Here is a 17,916-nt window from a genome sequence, read left to right as displayed (position 1 = left end):
TTTTTTGATCTTTCAAGCCTTTCACAGCAGGTAATATGCTTTGATGAATCACTGGAAACTCTAATTTCATTAATCAGCTTTCTATCAAAATGCTCACATTTCACAGATATTCTTCTCTGAAAAAAGCAAGGCAGTTAAAAATACTTTTGAAATCAGATGGTGAAAAGCATTGACCACCTTGAAGTTCATTTCTGTCTGATTTAATTTTCCCCAACTGTCTGCATTAGTCTCCCAAGAAAAGAAATCTACTGAAGTATTGTAAAAAACGCTTATAAATATCTGATGACAGAAAAATCTGTTTGGCTGCATAGAAAATGGTTTGATAAAAAAGCAGCAGGAGGTACTCGGGAATTACAACGTATTTGTGGGGTAATGCTGAGCTCCTTCACTCCATTCAACTTTTATAATCAAGCAAAATACAGATGGAAGCAAGCTCCAAGTAGGCAATTACCTCAAGGACCACATGTTGTACTCTACAATCAAAAAAAAAGCAACTAAGTGAATGGTTGAACCGTATTCTAATAGTAAGTTGGGTTTTTTTCCATAGACTCATAGAATGGTTTGGGTTGGAAAAGACCTTTAAAGATCATCTAGTTCAACCCCCCTCTGCCATGGGCAGGGACACCTTCCACTAGATCAGGTTGCTCAAAGCCCCTTCCAACCTGGCCTTGAACACTTCCAGGGAGGGGGCATTCACAACTCCTCTGGGCAAGCTGTGCCAGTGCCTCACCACCCTCACAGCAAAAAACTTCTTCCTTATATCTAATCTAAATCTACCCTCTTTCAGTTTAAAGCCATTACCCCTTGTCCTATCACTGCATGCCCTTGTAAAAAGTCCCTCTCCAGCTTTCCTGTAGGCCCCCTTTAGGTACTGGAAAGCTGCTATAAGGTATCTCCAGAGCCTTCTCTTGTCCAGGCTGAACAACCCCAATTCTCTCAGCCTTTCTTCATAGGAGAGGTGTTCCAGCCCTCGGGCCATCTTCATGGCCCTCCTCTGAACTTGCTCCAACAGGTCCATGTCTTGCTTGTGCTGAGGACCCCAGAGCTGGACACAATACTCCAGGTGGGGTCTCACCAGAGCGGAGCAGAGGGGCAGAATCACCTCCCTCGACCTGCTGGTCATGCTTCTTTTGATGCAGCCCAGGATACGGTTGGATTTCTGGGCTGAAAGCACACATTGCCGGCTCGTGTCCAATTTTTTGTCCACCAGTATCCCCAAGTCCTTCTCCTCAGGGCTGTCTCAATCCATTCATCCCACAGTCTGTACCGATACTGGTGGTTCTTTTGACCGAGGTGCAGGACCTTGCACTTGGCCTTGTCGACCTTCATGACATTCGTACGGGCCCACTCCTCAAGCCTGTTAAGGTCCCTCTGGATGGCATCCCTTCCCTCCAGCATACCAACCTGTGTTGGGTTTGTGTGGCGGGGTTTTGGTAGCAGGGGAGGGGCTACAGGGGTGGCTTCTGTGAGAAGCTGCTAGAAGCCTCCCTGGCTCCAAGTTGGACCCACCGCCGGCCAAGGCTGAGCCCATCAGCGATGGCGGTAGCGCCTCTGTGATAGCACATGTAAGAAGGGGAAAAAGACTGCTGAAAAAAAACCCTGCAGCAGAGAGAGGAGTGGGATGTGAGAGAAACAACCGTGCAGACACCGAGGTCAGTGAGGAAGGAGAGGGAGGAGGTGCGCCAGAGCAGAGATTCCCCTGCAGCCCGTGGAGGACCCCACGCTGGAGCAGGTGGCTGGGCCCGGAGAAGGTCGTGACTCCGTAGGAAAGCCCACGCTGGAGCACTTTGTGGAGGACTGCAGCCCGTGGAAAGGGCTCGCGTTGGAGAAGCTCGTGGAGGACTGTCTCCCGTGGGAGGGACCCCACGCTGGAGCAGGGGAAGAGTGTGAGGAGTCCTCCCCCTGAGTAGGAAGGAGCGGCAGAAACAACGTGTGATGAACTGACCACAACCCCCATTCCCGCCCCCCCTGCGCCTCTGCGGGGGGAGGAGGTAGAGGAATCGGGAGCAAAGCTGAGCCCGGGAAGAAGGGAGGGGTGGGGAGGAAGGTGTGTTTTTAAGATATGGTTCTATTTCTCATCATCCTACTCTGATTTGATTGGTAACAAATTAAATGGATTTCTTTTTTCCCCAAGTCGCATCTGTTTTGCCTGTGACCATAACTGGTGAGTGATCCCTCCCCGTCCTTGTCTTGACTCACCAGCTTTTCGTTAGATTTTTTTCCTCCCCATCCCACCAGGGGGGAGGAGTGAGCGAACAGCCGCGCGGTGCTTTGTTGCCAGCTGGGCCTAAACCATGACACAACTGCACCACTCAGCTTGGTGTCATCTGCAAATTTGCTGAGGGTGCGGTCAATCCCACTGTCTATGTTGTTGATTAAGATATTAACTGGTATTTGTCCCAGAACCACTTTCCACTCTAACGGTTTAAAAATGACACTTCTTGGAGTTATTCTGATCTTAGACCACTTCTAGTGTTAACAAAGAGAACAAAGCTCGATCCTCAGTTTACCATTTTTTGTGACAATACAGAAATTTGCAAGATAGCAGGTCTATAGATATTACCTATGCATGAACACTTATCTGGTGGAAAAAGAGACAAATAAAGAATACTCAAGCTAAATGCTTTTATTTTTGATGGTTTAAGAAACAAATATCCTAAAAAATACCCAAAGCATTTAAAGCCACTATGTGAAAAGTCAGGTCTTCCTGACTTACTACAAATGCCCAGTACACTTCCATTTCTCACCACACTAACATACTTGTGCTTATGCTGCAACCGTCTTAATATAAACAAAAAACAACAAGACCACATCACAAAGTCCACTTTCAGAATGGAAACTAATAATTAAAAAGAGTTACCAACTAGTTACTGGGCTAGATCCTCACCTGGTAAAAAAAATGTTTAGCTCAACTGTTCAATCAATACTTTTCAGTGGGTCTATTTTAATACAGATCAACAACGATATAATTAATTTTAACATATTATAAAGACAACCAAAACCACAGGGTTTACAACCAATTGCAAGATTAGCGAAATACTGAGGGAGAGCGAAAACTTGAATTTGTTTCTCATTCATGTACTCATAAAAGGTGACAAGTTGATAGCTGTGGACCAACATCATGTTGTGGTCCAGAGCCAAAGAAAATGTCAACTAAATCCTGCCAACTCCTCAGCTGAGATAAATCATCATAGCTCTATTAGTCAGCCCTCTACTCTAACTTCCAGCATCCAAGGATTTGGCTCTATCTACAATGTATGTTCAGACAAGATATAAATCAATGCAGTGTCAACTTGACCGCAGTTTCTTTTTTCTCTTCAAATATTACTGTGTCTTTGATAGTTAAAAGCAAATCTCACTGAAGTAATCTAATTGGCAGGAGGAGGAAAGCATTTACAAAGGTCATTTCCTATAAACCCAGCAGACTAAAGTTCACTCACTGCCCATCATCCCAAAAAATTGTTGTTACCTCCACCGGGCAAATTTTCCCACTTAGTCCGTAAAGCACTTGGAATTGTCAGTCTTTCTTTCTTCCATGAGAATGTGGAAAAGAAAAGACGCATCTCCCCTTCCTTGTGTCACCACCTGGGTCTGGGAACAGCCTGGTGCTTTAAATGTCAGCTGATTCTGGCAGACCCTGCAGGAGCTTATGAATGAATTCCCACAAACTGTGTTCATGACCAGGCAAAACTAGCAGGCTCCCAGTCATCACACTCGGCTGGAGCCCAGAGTTATAGCAATCAACAGTAACTCCACACTCCTCTGAGCTGGACACCACCACCAACCATACCACGCTTGCCACTGATCCCCATTGCTCCATGTGGACTGAATTAAATTCCCAAAGAGCCTAAACTTCTGGAGAAGCCCTGCTAAGCCACTACCCAACATTTCAACAGCTCAGGCTTCCCAAGGAGTTTGGTCTGTCCTTAGGACTTGTTTCTGTTCTTTCTCAAATGCATTGAGTATGGAAATTTTACGCGACAGGGCTGCTCCAAACACAGAGACTTACCATTCAGTCTCTCAAATCTTTGTATTAAAAGGCTCAAACTTACGGTAGAGTGCTGAATGGGTATCCAGGCAGGTGTTTCGACTGAGCATTTGTGGGATGGGCATCTGCCATGGCTCTGCTGCAAATAAGTGAAAATGGCATTATACACAACACAGTATGTGCTGCAATCGCTAGGCGCAATGGACTCCATTCCAGATGGAGCATCTAGGAGTTTGCTAGTATGCATTACACCTCACAAAGTCATTTTCCACTGTCATGTAGGGAAAATAATCTGCAGTTCGCAGGACCAAAAAGGCCTCAACAGTTATCCATTAATTTTGCTTTGAAGTTCTCAGTTATGCGGGTGAACATATCCTTCATCCACTCTGAACCCCAAGCATGTGCCATCTGGCTTTCCTCCACACTGGAGCATTCAGAGAACAGCGGAGCTTTAGGCAGTAGGTAGAGATTGGCTTTTTGCCCCCCATTTCATGACAGGCTGCTTTTTTCCATTATGTCCTCTTTGAATCAGTGATAACTGCAGCCTGAGCCACCCCAGGGCTATTTTCCAGGAGGAGTGAGTCTGTCCCAAATTTTTAGGCTGTGTTTCTTTGTTGAGCAGAACGCTCTGCTTGCTCCCCAGATTGGCCCCCGGAGGACATGGAGCAAGTACCCAAGACTCCTGCAGTTCCCTGAAACTTTGCAGAACCAAAAGAGTGAGGGGTTAATTTAAAGTCTAATGTTCCACATGGCAGTGCAAGGTGCAACCATCAGGCCTTCAGGCTGATCTTCCTGTAATTTCCCTTGCATTTGCAGTGATTCGATTACATTTTAGCAAAGGTTTGGAGCCCATCAGAATGAATTGCACAGCAGATTGGGTCAGAGTCCCTGAAGAAAAGTTCAGAATAAATTCTGGTGTCTGCCACCATTACTCTCAGCATTTCACATAAGAGTCAAACTATTATTTAGCTCCTTGAATTGGAGGACTCTTGTAATCACGTGTGTTCCTGAAGCTGGAAACTATATGGAAAAAAAAAAAGCTTCCTTCCTTTTATTTTCATTTAAGCCAGATATATCGCAAACAACTACATTACACCTTTCTTTTCCCCATGCTGAGAGCAAAGGAGAGCAACCTCTGCAAACACTAATTGTTAGGCTTCACACGATTTTCAATTTTGAGTCTGATTTAAGAACATTAACTAACAAAGCACTATTAGTGCTTTGTTCTTTATCTCCAAAAAGTAAACATTTGCATTGCAATACTAAATACTTTTATAAGTAAAAAAAAAAGGAAATACTGTGCATATCAGTTTCAGCTTTATATTCCCCAAACCTTAAAAACTGGTTATCTTTTATAGTTTCACTTAGACAACTTTAAAGAATATTCAGAAAAACAGCTAGCAAGCAAGCATTGTACCTTTAGATGAAAGTTTAGAAAGTCTTGCTTAAAAGGATTTGAAAAAGTCACTGCTATCATGGCAGCAATATCCTGCGGGTGTGTGTTATCTCCTGTAAGGAAGGGATGAATGCAACGGCAAACTATGTAATCCTATCAAAATAATAAAACTATAAATGAATTTTGATCAAAAGACTGCATGAAATATTGGTAATTATTTTTTCCTTTCTTTACCAATTGTACATCTTCAGTCTCTAATCCAAGGCAAGATAAAGGCAAGAAAATTAATAATTTGCTTTGGACAGGAAACATTTTTCTAATTGAAAAGCCTGATCTGACAAACTCAGGTAACCATGTATAACAAGTTTGTCAGGAGACTCCTCAAAAAGACTCCTCACATTCTTAAAGAGGTTACTTCTGCAAAATAAAAGCTCCAGATCTCATAGCAGGAGGGGTTAACACTCTGCAAGTATTCTTGACTTTGAGATTCATACCAAAATTGTCCCAAGGCCCAGAACCACATGACGCATGCTGCATATTCAAAGGCCAGAAAGACAGAGGTAACTGGGAATTGGTTGTAGGCAGCAGTTCGCCAGAGATCCCAATGTTTCAGCACAAGGACTGGGCTGATCGTGCCTCTGGGCTGTAGGGTGACCTGCAGAGTTTGGCCTTTCACAGTTGGATATTTGAATTACTGTGCTGATAACATGACATTGCACTGGTATTGTCTGAGAAACGTACGTAGTTCGAGGGCTAGGACCGAACGCTTTTCTCCTACAGCTTTTTGGGGATTTGGGGTTGGATTTTTTTTTTAAATTACAGCTGATTTCTTGTTTGAACGATCACTACTTTTTGTATTGTGGTGTAAAAAACAATGCTTTTCATACCGTTTATATCTTACACCCTCACCTAGTTGAAATAGTTCTAAGAAATAAGGTTGTATATCAGCTGCTGGTAACGCTTCTCCTCATAAAAGTGCTCAATTTTTAATTTTTTTTTAAATCAGCCAAAAGCTCCAACATGTCACACCTAGAGACACCATCTAAAAAAAAATTACCCAAAAGGTCAACACTACATAAAGTATTCTGCAAGCATAGGCAATACAAGTAAGCATAGGAATAAACATGTTGGGCATTATTTGCAAGCTGTAAAAGGAATTAATTCCATTTGATTATTACTGCTAACATTTTCCCCAGCCTAGGAGTTTGGTGAGCATAAGGACTATAGACCCTGGTCCACCACTACACTGGAAAGTTAAAAATCTGGAAAGTGAAGAAAATCCATCATTTCAAATCATCTTTCTTCAGACAGCCTTCAAGGGAGGACAGAATTACCTGTAGTTTGCTTTTCATGTTTACTAATATTTGTATGCAAAAAGAGTATGTCTTGCCTTGCTGTTTGGGAGAATATGTTCCAATAAAAGAGTTCTCCATCTGAAATGGAAACAGAGAGGCTGTTTCTCTATAGCTTATGAACGAGTGATTTCCACAGTCTTGTTTTACTCCCTTTCTTTGAGGACTCCCGGCCTCCTGCTCTAAGCTTCACCCTTGAGACAGCTCCAATGTAGTGATAGACACAGCTGTCCAGGCTTAGGCTTTATCACAGCTTCATGCAATCAGAGCCTTCAAAATATGCACTAAGATCTTCAGCTTGTGTAATTCTTGTATAAAGAGACCTTGGGACACAAAAGCATAAGTCCATTCCCAATGCTGAATTCAGCATCAGTCACAGCTTTTTTTCTGGGTTGATGCTTTAAATCCTTGATAAATTGCATAGCAATAATACAGTTAGGAAGCAATGAAGCGATGGCCAAAGTCAGATAGAGATGCTAACCTCCTAGTCAGTTAGAGACTGCAATTCCTTCCCTGGAGGCACTGTTACATGTAATTCCCAAACCAATAGGTTTATCAAGCATCCAGAAATGCAGACCCCATAGGTAATCAGGAGACAGAAAAGCACCAGCTTCAGATGACAAAACCAAGGCTGCAAGCCCTTCAGAGTCTGTGCACAACATCTACCTTCCTAGCATGCAACCTTTAAGCAACTTCTTTTCTACGTGCTTTTCTCAGTCAGGTGTTGAAATAAATGACTGCTATTAGCACTGGCTAGAAACATCAGTGTAATGTATCTTGCAGATACATTAATATAATGCAGAATGGTAGCATCAGTGCCCACTGTAATATTGCAGTGGGAAATATTGCATATTAAATATTGAATCGGAAGGTGAGAGCCTTGTGGCACTGTACAAGAGAGGTTTCAGGTGACAGAGATGCAGTTGCACATCAGCAGGCTCTGGGTAAGATTTCAAGGAACAATTCCTCTTTTGTGTTGTGTGATCAACCGTAGTGACTGTTAAGGGTGTTTGGAGGACTTTAAGAGCAAGTACATATAGCTTATTGCCACTTTCTCACAGGCAGGGAGAAATTATATATATATCATCAATACCAAATTTGGATGGCCAAATATTGCCTAATGTGACTGTGGCTGGAGACACATCTGGAGGCAGGTCTTAGCTCTGCAGGGAGATGTAACAAAATCCAGAGAGGATATTTAGGAATATTTTATCTGCCAAAGGTTCAGGGCTCACTGAACTGCAGCACTCTTTAAGATCTGATTTAATATTCTTTCTCAGAGAAGATATTGGTGATCAGAGTCAAAAGCAGTCACAGGTGAGATTCCATTTGTATCCACTAGAATGGCCAAGAATATGACTTGCAAATCATATACAAGTCCTTGAGTGAGGTCTCCAGTAGCAAAAGAGTTGGCTGAAATCAAACCCAGTGGAACATACTTAGCTACTCCTACACATCCTTGCAAATTAGCTTCTCTGATGCAGATGATTCTCTGGAGAAATGAAAATTGTAGATCTCAACTAGAGGTCTCAGACTGGGTAAAATATAATCATATACTAGGCCATAGCCCTGACCTAATGATTCACTCATAAATAACCATTCCCTTCTCCTTGACTGCACACATCCTCTCGTTTTTCAGAAGTCTTGCATCAGGTGAAGGGAGACAGAAGGAAATTTGCATGGTAGTAGCAAACAGATTAAAACACAAAAGAAATGCATGTTTATGTTGAGGATGCATGCCAGGAGACACATCGTTTCTGCTTTTAGTGGCCTATTGGACGTTGCAAAGAATCCATTCGGTCAGGCCCAGCTATGTCAAACGCATAAAAATGCAGCTCACCTTGGCACTAGGAAATTATCTTCCCACCTCCACCCAGGCCCTCCAAATATTAGAGAAGGGATCTGCTAAGGATGTATAGCTCTGCTATCATTAAGCAGCACTATCATTAATTGAGCCAGGATAGGCTCTCTTGTTTTCTTTTTCTTGCTCAGTATCTTCCACCCTTCCTTACATCTGCAGCTCTCCACTGCTGTGCAGTAGTGCCCTAACCGTATCTGCCTGAGCAGTTAATTGAACATTTTCTTTTCTCAGTTTATAGAGCTGTTCATAGATTTATGAAACAAATCACCCTTCTCCTTTCATAGTTAAAACCAATCTCAATAAAGACATCTCCCTAAGATCAGCAAATTATAATCTAATGAAATCTATTGAAAATTTCAGTTGTACTAAACAAGGTCAACGCTCGGAAGAAACGAAATGTCACTCAGAAATGGAGATCAAAGTAATTCCCTTCTATTCCTGCTGCTGCCATAGAGACCAAGGGAGGGGGAAGAGGGGGAAGAAGAGATTTAACAGACTTAATTCTTCCTGAAATTTATAATTAACTACAAGGGAAAAGGGACAATTACCATATTTCTAAAGAATAAGGGAGAAAAAAGTTGAGCTTTTGACAAGATATAATTATAAGACATTACATATGCAATGCACATTGGTTTTTTCTGTGTAATTTTCTTGAGACTCCCCCCCAAAAATGATTTTTTTTTCTAGAAAAGATGACACGTGTCTCATCAGTTTACATTCATAATGTTTGAAATCCAAAAGCTAGAGGCTAACAATAATTGTTCCAAAATTTAACATTGGTAAATAAAGATTTGAAATAAATACTCAGATACACTCCCCATCTGTTAGACATCTATGAGTCTGTTCTCCAGCTAAGATAAATGGTAATCAATGAAAAGGATCTTCCTGCTCTTCTAAGACTGTGCAGTTTAGCCAGCAGCCAACCCACAGTCATCAAAGCTGTCCTCAAGTACCACTTCAGCATAGAGTTTACTAAATTACATGTAAATTGCATGGATTCAGCACTATTACACTTTTAGGGTCTGGCAGGAAAACACCACAGTTTGAAGTGCTCATCAGCACCTAATAATGACTATAGAAAAAGATCTTGATTTTAGCTAAATGTGAATCTCTGGGGGGAAAATCATTATGTTTCCTTTGTTTCAGGTTTGTTATAGCCAGGAAATTCAGCACAAAAAACTTAGCTACTCAGTTTATGATTTCAAACTGCAATGATTCAAAGCCTGAAGTCTTGCAAAGAAAAAATAACAAATGTTGCCCAGATCTATTTCGCACTATCAACAATATGCGGGCACATAGAAATGTGGGGTTTTTTTGTTTCATATCCAGCTAAATTTAAATCAGATCCTCACATAGTGTAGCTCTCTACAGCTCTGCTGGTTTTGGTAAGATTATACTAGTCTACAACACCTGAGGCACTGGTTCAACCTCAGTATTTATACCCAGCTTTATAATTTCCTAATTTTGGGACTGACTCTACAGCCTCTCGGACACATAGTGCTGATCTTGTAGGAAGTCCCACAAAATAAATTGAACCTCATTCTTTACGTGTATACCTTTTCAAAGCTCTATATTGAGTTTTTTCAGATTAACACAACATAACTGGGGGGTGAACAGGCCTATTTCCTTCAGTAAGGCCTATTACAAAAGCACTTCAGCATAAATAAATATTCTAAGTATTAGCTATTTGCATTGGCGTCAGGCCACCATAACGAATAATCTAACTTAACCTCATAGTGGATTCGCCTCTGCGAAGTGAGACCAACAGCTGGTGTATAGTGTGTGGACCTGCTCTCCACCTCCAGCAGATGACCTGATCTGATTTACCATTCTGCCCTTCTGAGAGCATCTTGGGACTGGTTTTGCTGCTGCTTTAAATGAGAGAGGCTGGAACAGTGAGGTCACTCCAGTGGTGCCACCTCCACATTTTTCCATTCTTCAGCCAAGTTCTAAAAATATCCTTTAAATCAACTGGGTTGGTGCTGGGAGTCAAGTGTGTTGGCTAAATGCTGAATGAGGGTTTCCCCCTCACTTGGGGAATCCACAGTATCCTACTGGGACACAAGACCTGCCCCTACCTTTCCCAAGCACGGCACACTACCAACAGGGATTTATAATGATATACTTAACGTAGACTGGTAGTTTCAAAGTCAACTAGCCAAGCCACAGCAACTCCTCTCTCAGATTCACACTGATGCTATTGAGGAGGAGACACTCTGAATTTTGCCTTGTCTTCCACATTGGGACTATGGGAAAAGGAAAGCTAATGCTGACAAAAAGACAGGGTGCAAATTTTATAGCTCTCCTCTGCTTTACTCTTAACTTCATGCTGCAAAGTGGGGTGATGAGTGTGTGGAGTGGGAGAGACCTACAGAAGAGTCATACCATACCCAGGGTGTAAGCCAGATGTTGGTTCCATACTTGATCGCATGGCAAGGTTTTGGTAGCAAGGGGCTACAGGGGTGGCTTCTGTGAGAAGCTGCTAGAAGCTTTCCCTATGTCCAACACAGCCAACGCCAGCCGGCTCCAAGATGGACCCGCCGCTGGTCAAGGCTGAGCTCATCAGCAACGGTGGTAGCGCCTCTGGGATAACAGATTTAAGAAGGGGGAAAGTTACTGCACAGCAGCAATTGCAGCCAGAGAGAGGAGCGAGAATATGTGACAGGAACAACTCTACAGACACCAAGGGCAGTGAAGAAGGAGGGGGAGGAGGTGCTCCAGGTGCCAGAGCAGAGATTCCCCTGCAGCCCGTGAGGAAGACCATGGTGAGGCAGGCTGTCCCCCGGCAGCCCATGGAGGTCCACGGTGGAGCAGATATCCACCTGCAGCCCGTGGAGGACCCCACACCAGAGCAGGTGGATGCTCGATGGAGGCTGTGGCCCCGTGGGAAACCTGTGCTGGAGCAGGCTCCTGGCAGGACCTGTGGCCCCGTGGAGAGAGGAGCCCACGCTGGAGCAGGTTTGCTGGCAGGGCTTGTGACCCCATGGGGGACCCACGCTGGAGCAGTCTGTTCCTGAAGGACTGCACCTCATGGAAGGGACCCACGCTGGAGCAGTTCGTGAAGAACTGTAGCCCATGGAAAGGACTCACGCTGGAGAAGTTCATGAAGGACTGTCTCCTGTGGGAGGGACCCCACGCTGGAGCAGGGGAAGAGTGTGAGGAGTCTTCCCCCCGAGGAGGAAGGAGCAGCAGAGACAACGTGTGATGAACTGACCCAAACCCCGATTCTCCATCCCACTGCACTGCTTGGGGGGAGGAGGTAGATAAGATCAGGAGTAAAGTTAAGCCTGGGAAGAAGGGAGGGGTGGGGGAAGGTGTTTTTAAGATTTGGTTTTATTTCTCATTATCCTACTCTGATTTGACTGGTAATAAATTAAACTAATTTCCCCAAGTCAGGTCTGTTTTGCCCATGACGGTAATTGGTGAGTGATCTCTCCCTGTCCTTATCTCGGCCCCTGAGCCTTTCGTTATATTTTCTCTCCCCTGTCCAGCTGAGGAGGGGAGTGACAGAGCGGCTTTGGTGGGCACCTGGCATCCAGCCAGGGTCAACCCACCACACCGCTGTGGCTTCTTATTTTCCACAACCATTGCACATATTGAGACTTCTGCTCACACATCTGTCAGAGTTTTGCCATTGGTGTCCCCTGTTCCAAATATATTGCTGGTTGAGCAGAAGAAGATAGGATAGACAGATGTTGCTGGCTCCTGGCAGCCTTGCCAGTCGGAATTGTACACATTTAACCTTCATATGGGTTAACAACATAAACAAGCATATCACCCTGCTTCCCAGCACCATCACAAAACAGTTTTTTCCTTCCATCTTTATTTCCTTCTTTTGAACATTTGAACTAAATCTTTAGAAAAGGTGCTGGACGGACAGCCATGAAAAGAGAGATATTGTTAATTTACGAAACTCGACTAACACAGAATTTTAAAAAACTAAAAACAAAACCCCAAACTTCTTCACTAGTGGAATGAACTAACAACATTAACTCTAAAAAAAAGCCCCCAAATATACAAGATCTTTTTTCCATTCACATGAATAATCACATTTTCATTTAATTGTCTGGTCCCACAGAGGTCAGTGACACTTGAATTAAACATGGAACCTGTGTAGTGAGTGATCTGGCTTAAACCACTACAGAATTAATTGGAAACTGGCAACAAGAATCTCTAAGAAGGAGTAATTGTTGCAGAATTTTTAACATTTTGATTATGGAAATCTATTTTTGTAGCTAACAAAACCAACAGTTTCAAGCTGGGCATTCTCCCTGGGTCTGAAGGTGGCCAATTCTCTGGTTTACGAGCTGGGGGACACAGCTCTGGATCACAGGAACCCTACTGCTGCCAGTGCTCAGTGCTGCGAACTTGGGAGTCAGGCAACAAACAGCAAGTGGTTTAGGTTTTGTGAATAAATTGGGATTATTTTATTTGGTGTCTAGTCTTTGTGTGTATCTTTGCAAGCTCTTCTCAAAACACAGAAGCTTTCAGGTGATAAAATCTGGGATTTTAAGCAAACCTCAAAATACAGCTCCCAAATAAAACAAGAGGCGACACCAGTGGCAACCAACATTGACAGTTCTTAGGGCCATTACTAATGTTAAGGATAATAAAATATTAGACTAGATTGCCCAGGAAGTTTTAAAATCTCTGTCCTAGGAGAAGGTCTTTAGCTAGCCCTACTTATGACAGAGGACTGGATGGCCACTTGTATTATTCAATTCTCTTTTTTTTTTTGGTGCTGTGATTGCCAGCTGCAAGTATCAAAAAGCCTGAATCTGACACGTTGAAATCATGAGATTTAAAAAAGAAAAATACATTTTGATTTCCCTTCCTTGGCCTTCTGGGTTTTAAACCTTTAGAGTTTCCACCTCTGAGCTCTCCTTTGTAGCAGCAAGGGCCAGAAAGCTTTTGGGTTTTTTTTTCCAGGGAAAGCTGATCATATTTTCTAAGCCACCTGACACCAAGAACTGTGGGTTTCAGTGAAGCAGCCCCTGTTATAGTGAGTCTTGTCGGGCAACACTGAGCTATCTATTTTCTTTTTCACCAGCCACAGCTACTGTTGTATTCATAATTCTGTAAAAGGCAGAAGGATGGAAGGGGAGCTGATAGCTAGGGGAGAGGGCAGCATGTTGCCTCTGACTGTTGGGAGGCACAGTGGGAATGTTCTTCCTTTTCAAAAACTCCTGGTGCTCCCGCTGGGATGGAGTTAAGCTAAGCTTTTATTTATACTGAATCCTTCCTAATGATAAAATAATGCCACAAATCCACATGCTTTATGTGACATTAAAAGAAAGAAGCTATGCTGGGAACGTGATCACTTAAAATAAACTAGGAGACCATAAGAAGTCCTCCTTGACTGATTCAGCATTTCCTAAGTCCTGAGTTCAGAAATGCATGGAAACGTGAAGGAAATAAAAAAGGAGAGGAAGAATTTGTACAAATTAATATCTTAAATCTATCTTAAACATATCTTACCTTTTGGCTGAAAAAATAATGTCAGTAGGATTTAAGAGTTGGCAACGTATGTCAGAAATTAATTTTATTAGATGGCGTCTTTCACCATACAGAGTTCAAAGCAGGATCTTTAGATCCACCGTACATAATCTACGAGGGCATAGTCATTCCACCACAACATTTATGTCATTTTCTATAGACTGGAAATACTGAAAATTCCAGACTAAATTTAATGACCATGTGTTTAAAATGTCAACTTTTTAAAGTGTTCATCTTTTGCAGTTTAAATAGCATTCATCTTTTACTCCCTTTTTATTATTTATAAGATCTGAAGAATAAAACTGATGTATTTACTCCCTCTTGACATTAAAGTCCACTTTTCCAAGAATGAGAATGGCAATTATTTGCACAAATCAGGCAAATGGATATTCAAATAAGGATAATTAAAGGATCGGAGGCCAAAAATGACCATACTGTTGCTCTGTAGAATTCATCCTTATTGAAATGAATTTTTTAAAAATCTCAAATGTTCTGAAAAAGGCCTGTTCTTACTATATTGGTGAAAACTGGCATAAACAGATGCCATAAAAATTTTGTAGATTTAAAGGAAGTAGATTTACTCCAATGCACAATAAAGCAAGTAAGAGCAGATTATGGGTCAATACAATATAACATCACTGGTGCAGCTATTTAAATATGGCACCAAACAAGATGAGGAAATCAACTGTAATTTATTTGGCTTCAAGCCTTTGCAATATGAAAGTGTTCTGAAACTAGATTTTTGCCATTATTCAGCTCAATTACATATGTTAATATGGTGTTCCCACATGCATCCAAATGGCAGGTCACCTACAATTCACAATCCTATCTCATTCCAACATCAAAGTTGGCAGCAAAAACTGAATATCTGGAGTTGAATATTTGAGGCTTATATGCTTGACTTTCAGATCATTTCAGCCATTTAGTGGCAGATTCAAGAGACAGAAAAGCTGGGAGGAAAAATATTATGTGTAGATGGAGTTGGGAGCCCTGCTCAGAGCAGCAGCAGTAGTGAGATGACGATGAGTCTACATTCGTTAATGCCCAGGAGGCCGTGGGAAAATGTTCAGTGGAGACTTTCATCACCAATTGATAAAATAAATAAAGCGGTGTCTCTTGATATATAAAAAAAAAGGCACTGGGCCACTTTCTCCCAATTATACCATCTTAAAAGTAGACTTATTCCAGTGTCCCAAATCCAGTTACTACACACCTTCTTGCCAAACTCTCAAGGCCAAGGATGAGTTGCGATCGCAGGTCCCCACTGCACCACCAGACACCCAGAAGTAGGGCTAATCACAGCTCTTTTTTTCAACCTTCCTGCTTATTTTCAATTGGAAAGTAACGTCTGGGAGTGTAAATTGGATGTTTAGCATAATCCTGCATCCATCCAAGCTTTGTTCAGCAGTGCTGCACCACCACTGCTGAGTGCTTTTCACCAGTATTGTGTCAACGGGCACCCGTGGGTGCCTCCGCTCTGCTCCAGGGCAGGTTGAGGACATAGTCTCAGATCCAGCACGGCTTGTGGGAGCCAGAAGGACCTGGAAAGAACAGGAGGTGAATGAGGCCACAGAAGGAGCGTACGCTCCTTCTGTGGCCTCATTCACCTCCTGTTCTTTCCCCATATGGGTTTCTCCACCGGCAAGATGGGAATGACAGCTCGCATCTGTTTCTGCGGCTCCACCGTGCTCCCTGCTCTCTGCGGCGGTCACCCGCCACCCCTTGCTGCTGCCCATGGGTGCCTGGGGTTTCTCCTCCTGCTCTTCTCCATGTCACAGATGGGGGTACCCATTTTGCATGGCCGTGACACAAAAAATGACAGCATTGATGACAGCAGTGCTAACCGTTGGTTTGCCTTATCATTTATGCAGCCTTCAGGTGTTCTGGCTACCCCAGGCATTTTGCAAGTCCTATGGAAATGATGAAATTCATCAAAAATAAACCAGAACAGGGAGCAACTGTACTGAACCCCAATGTCTGGACTTCCCCTGGTAACGGCTCCTTATAAATACTATCACCATGTGTAAATGCGGTTACAAACATGCAGTGAGCTGCCTGCCCTGTAGCAACAGAAAGGGAGTTCCCTAATTATCTCCCTGTCATTTAACATAAAGTTCGTTTGCTAAGTTTGAGGACATCTCAAAGAATCGTTCAGCTTATCCCTACCCTAGATCTTTAAGTTGGGAAGTATCCTTAACGCTGAAGTCCTTAGCCTGCCACCATTGTTGTGGATAAAAAATTGTTTACATGCACATCTGGAAGGAATTATTTAGAAGGACCATCCCCAAACAGTCAGGTTAGATCTAACATCAGTATAGGAGTGCTGAATTGGGATCAAGGCATTTTTATTTTTCAGGCCTAGAGATGCAAAGTAAGCTATGTTTTTCCCCCCAAAAGCCACAATAAGCCACAAGAAACTTGCATCTCTCCAATCAGAAACATCATGACTACCTAAACTACATCTGATTGGCCTCTTTAAAATCCTAGGACCCATATAATGCCCCTTTTTTAATTATTATTATTCTTTAGTTTACAGAATAAACTGATAAGCTGAGAAAATACGTGCATTATACCATGTATTCTGGAAGTGCTCTAGTAGCTAGAGATATTAATAGACACAAGCATAGGCTAAGACAAAATACGAAATAATTTTCCTTTTGCTAGTAAAAATAAGTAAATTACATATAATTTAGGAAGTGATATAGAAACAAACTGCATAATCAACAGAAAAAGAGAACAAAATGCTTATTGAAGCAAAGCTTATTTATCACTTTATCTTGCAACCTGACACAGTACATGCTCAATCTATTTAATTACAGGAACAGAAAAATAGCAGAGAAATATGTACACATAACAGCAATGTTTCCAGTCCTACCTTGGTCGTGACAATGCACAGACAATCCATTCTGTAAATCTCCACAGGAGTGTATGTAAATCATAAAAACAAATCAGCAAGGGTGAGGAAAAGCTTTTGAACAGCATGAACAGAACCGGAGGCTTGAATCTGCACAGCCTGCTTTTCCAAGTGGGGCCCTCATAAGAAACTCGAGTCCTCCTCCACAGTGCTAAAGGCAGTCATGATGCTCACAGGGATCAGAAAACCCACTAGAAATCGTCTCAAGCAAAACTTCCAGGTGGCTTATCAGGCTTGATTGCTGCATTGTTCAATCTGTGATCAAAATATTCTGTTGAATGGTATGCAGCCTTCTAAATGGGAAGATGAGAACCACAACAAGCACAAAAGAGCAAAAGCATCACATTTCAGCCCTGGCTCTGGTTTCACAATTCTGATCTGCTGTTTCAGTATACCCATAAGATTTCCTTTGCCAAGTCTCTCTCTCTCTCTCTCAATCTCTCTCCCTCTCGCTCTCTCCTTCCCTGTCTTTTTTTTTCTCCCCCCTCTCGCTTACTCTCTCCCTCCTCTTTCCGACTAACTCCGAGCAAGCACAACACACACAACTATCGGGCCCATCTATCAAAGTGCTGTCACTTCTCTGCCAAAACGACTGCTTTGGGTTGTAAGGGTTTTTATTAAGAGCATGATTCCTACAAACACATATTGCTTGAAGTGTCTGATTGAAACATTAAGGTGTGTGCAAGAGCTCATGCGTCACATCTACAATCACTCGGAATTACTAGGTCAGATTCGGATTCAGGAAGTGAATATAAATAACAGCTGGATAAGGCGAACTTTCAGAAAGTATAACAGAAAATAATCCGTCAGGGAAAAAAAAGGGAATTGCACATTTACACATGCATGCAGGTCTGTGATGCACAACAGCGATATAATTATAGTTTACCATCCACGGAAAAAAAACCCCGA

At 42.5% G+C, this 17,916-nt stretch overlaps 1 protein-coding gene across 1 annotated transcript in view; it reads right to left on the bottom strand.

Annotated features, from left to right (window-relative positions):
* DLG2 (discs large MAGUK scaffold protein 2) overlaps positions 1-17,916 on the bottom strand; it is a 1,037,179-nt gene that overhangs the window by 862,702 nt on the left and 156,561 nt on the right. The window contains exon 6 of the mRNA XM_050914840.1: positions 4,053-4,127. Within this exon, the coding sequence (XP_050770797.1) occupies positions 4,053-4,127 (75 nt within the window). The remainder of the gene's footprint in view (positions 1-4,052; positions 4,128-17,916) is intronic.

This window comes from Gymnogyps californianus, chromosome 1 (assembly GCF_018139145.2).
Source record: "Gymnogyps californianus isolate 813 chromosome 1, ASM1813914v2, whole genome shotgun sequence".
Taxonomy (NCBI): Eukaryota; Metazoa; Chordata; class Aves; order Accipitriformes; family Cathartidae; genus Gymnogyps; species Gymnogyps californianus.
This window is presented reverse-complemented; position numbering and strand designations above follow the sequence as displayed.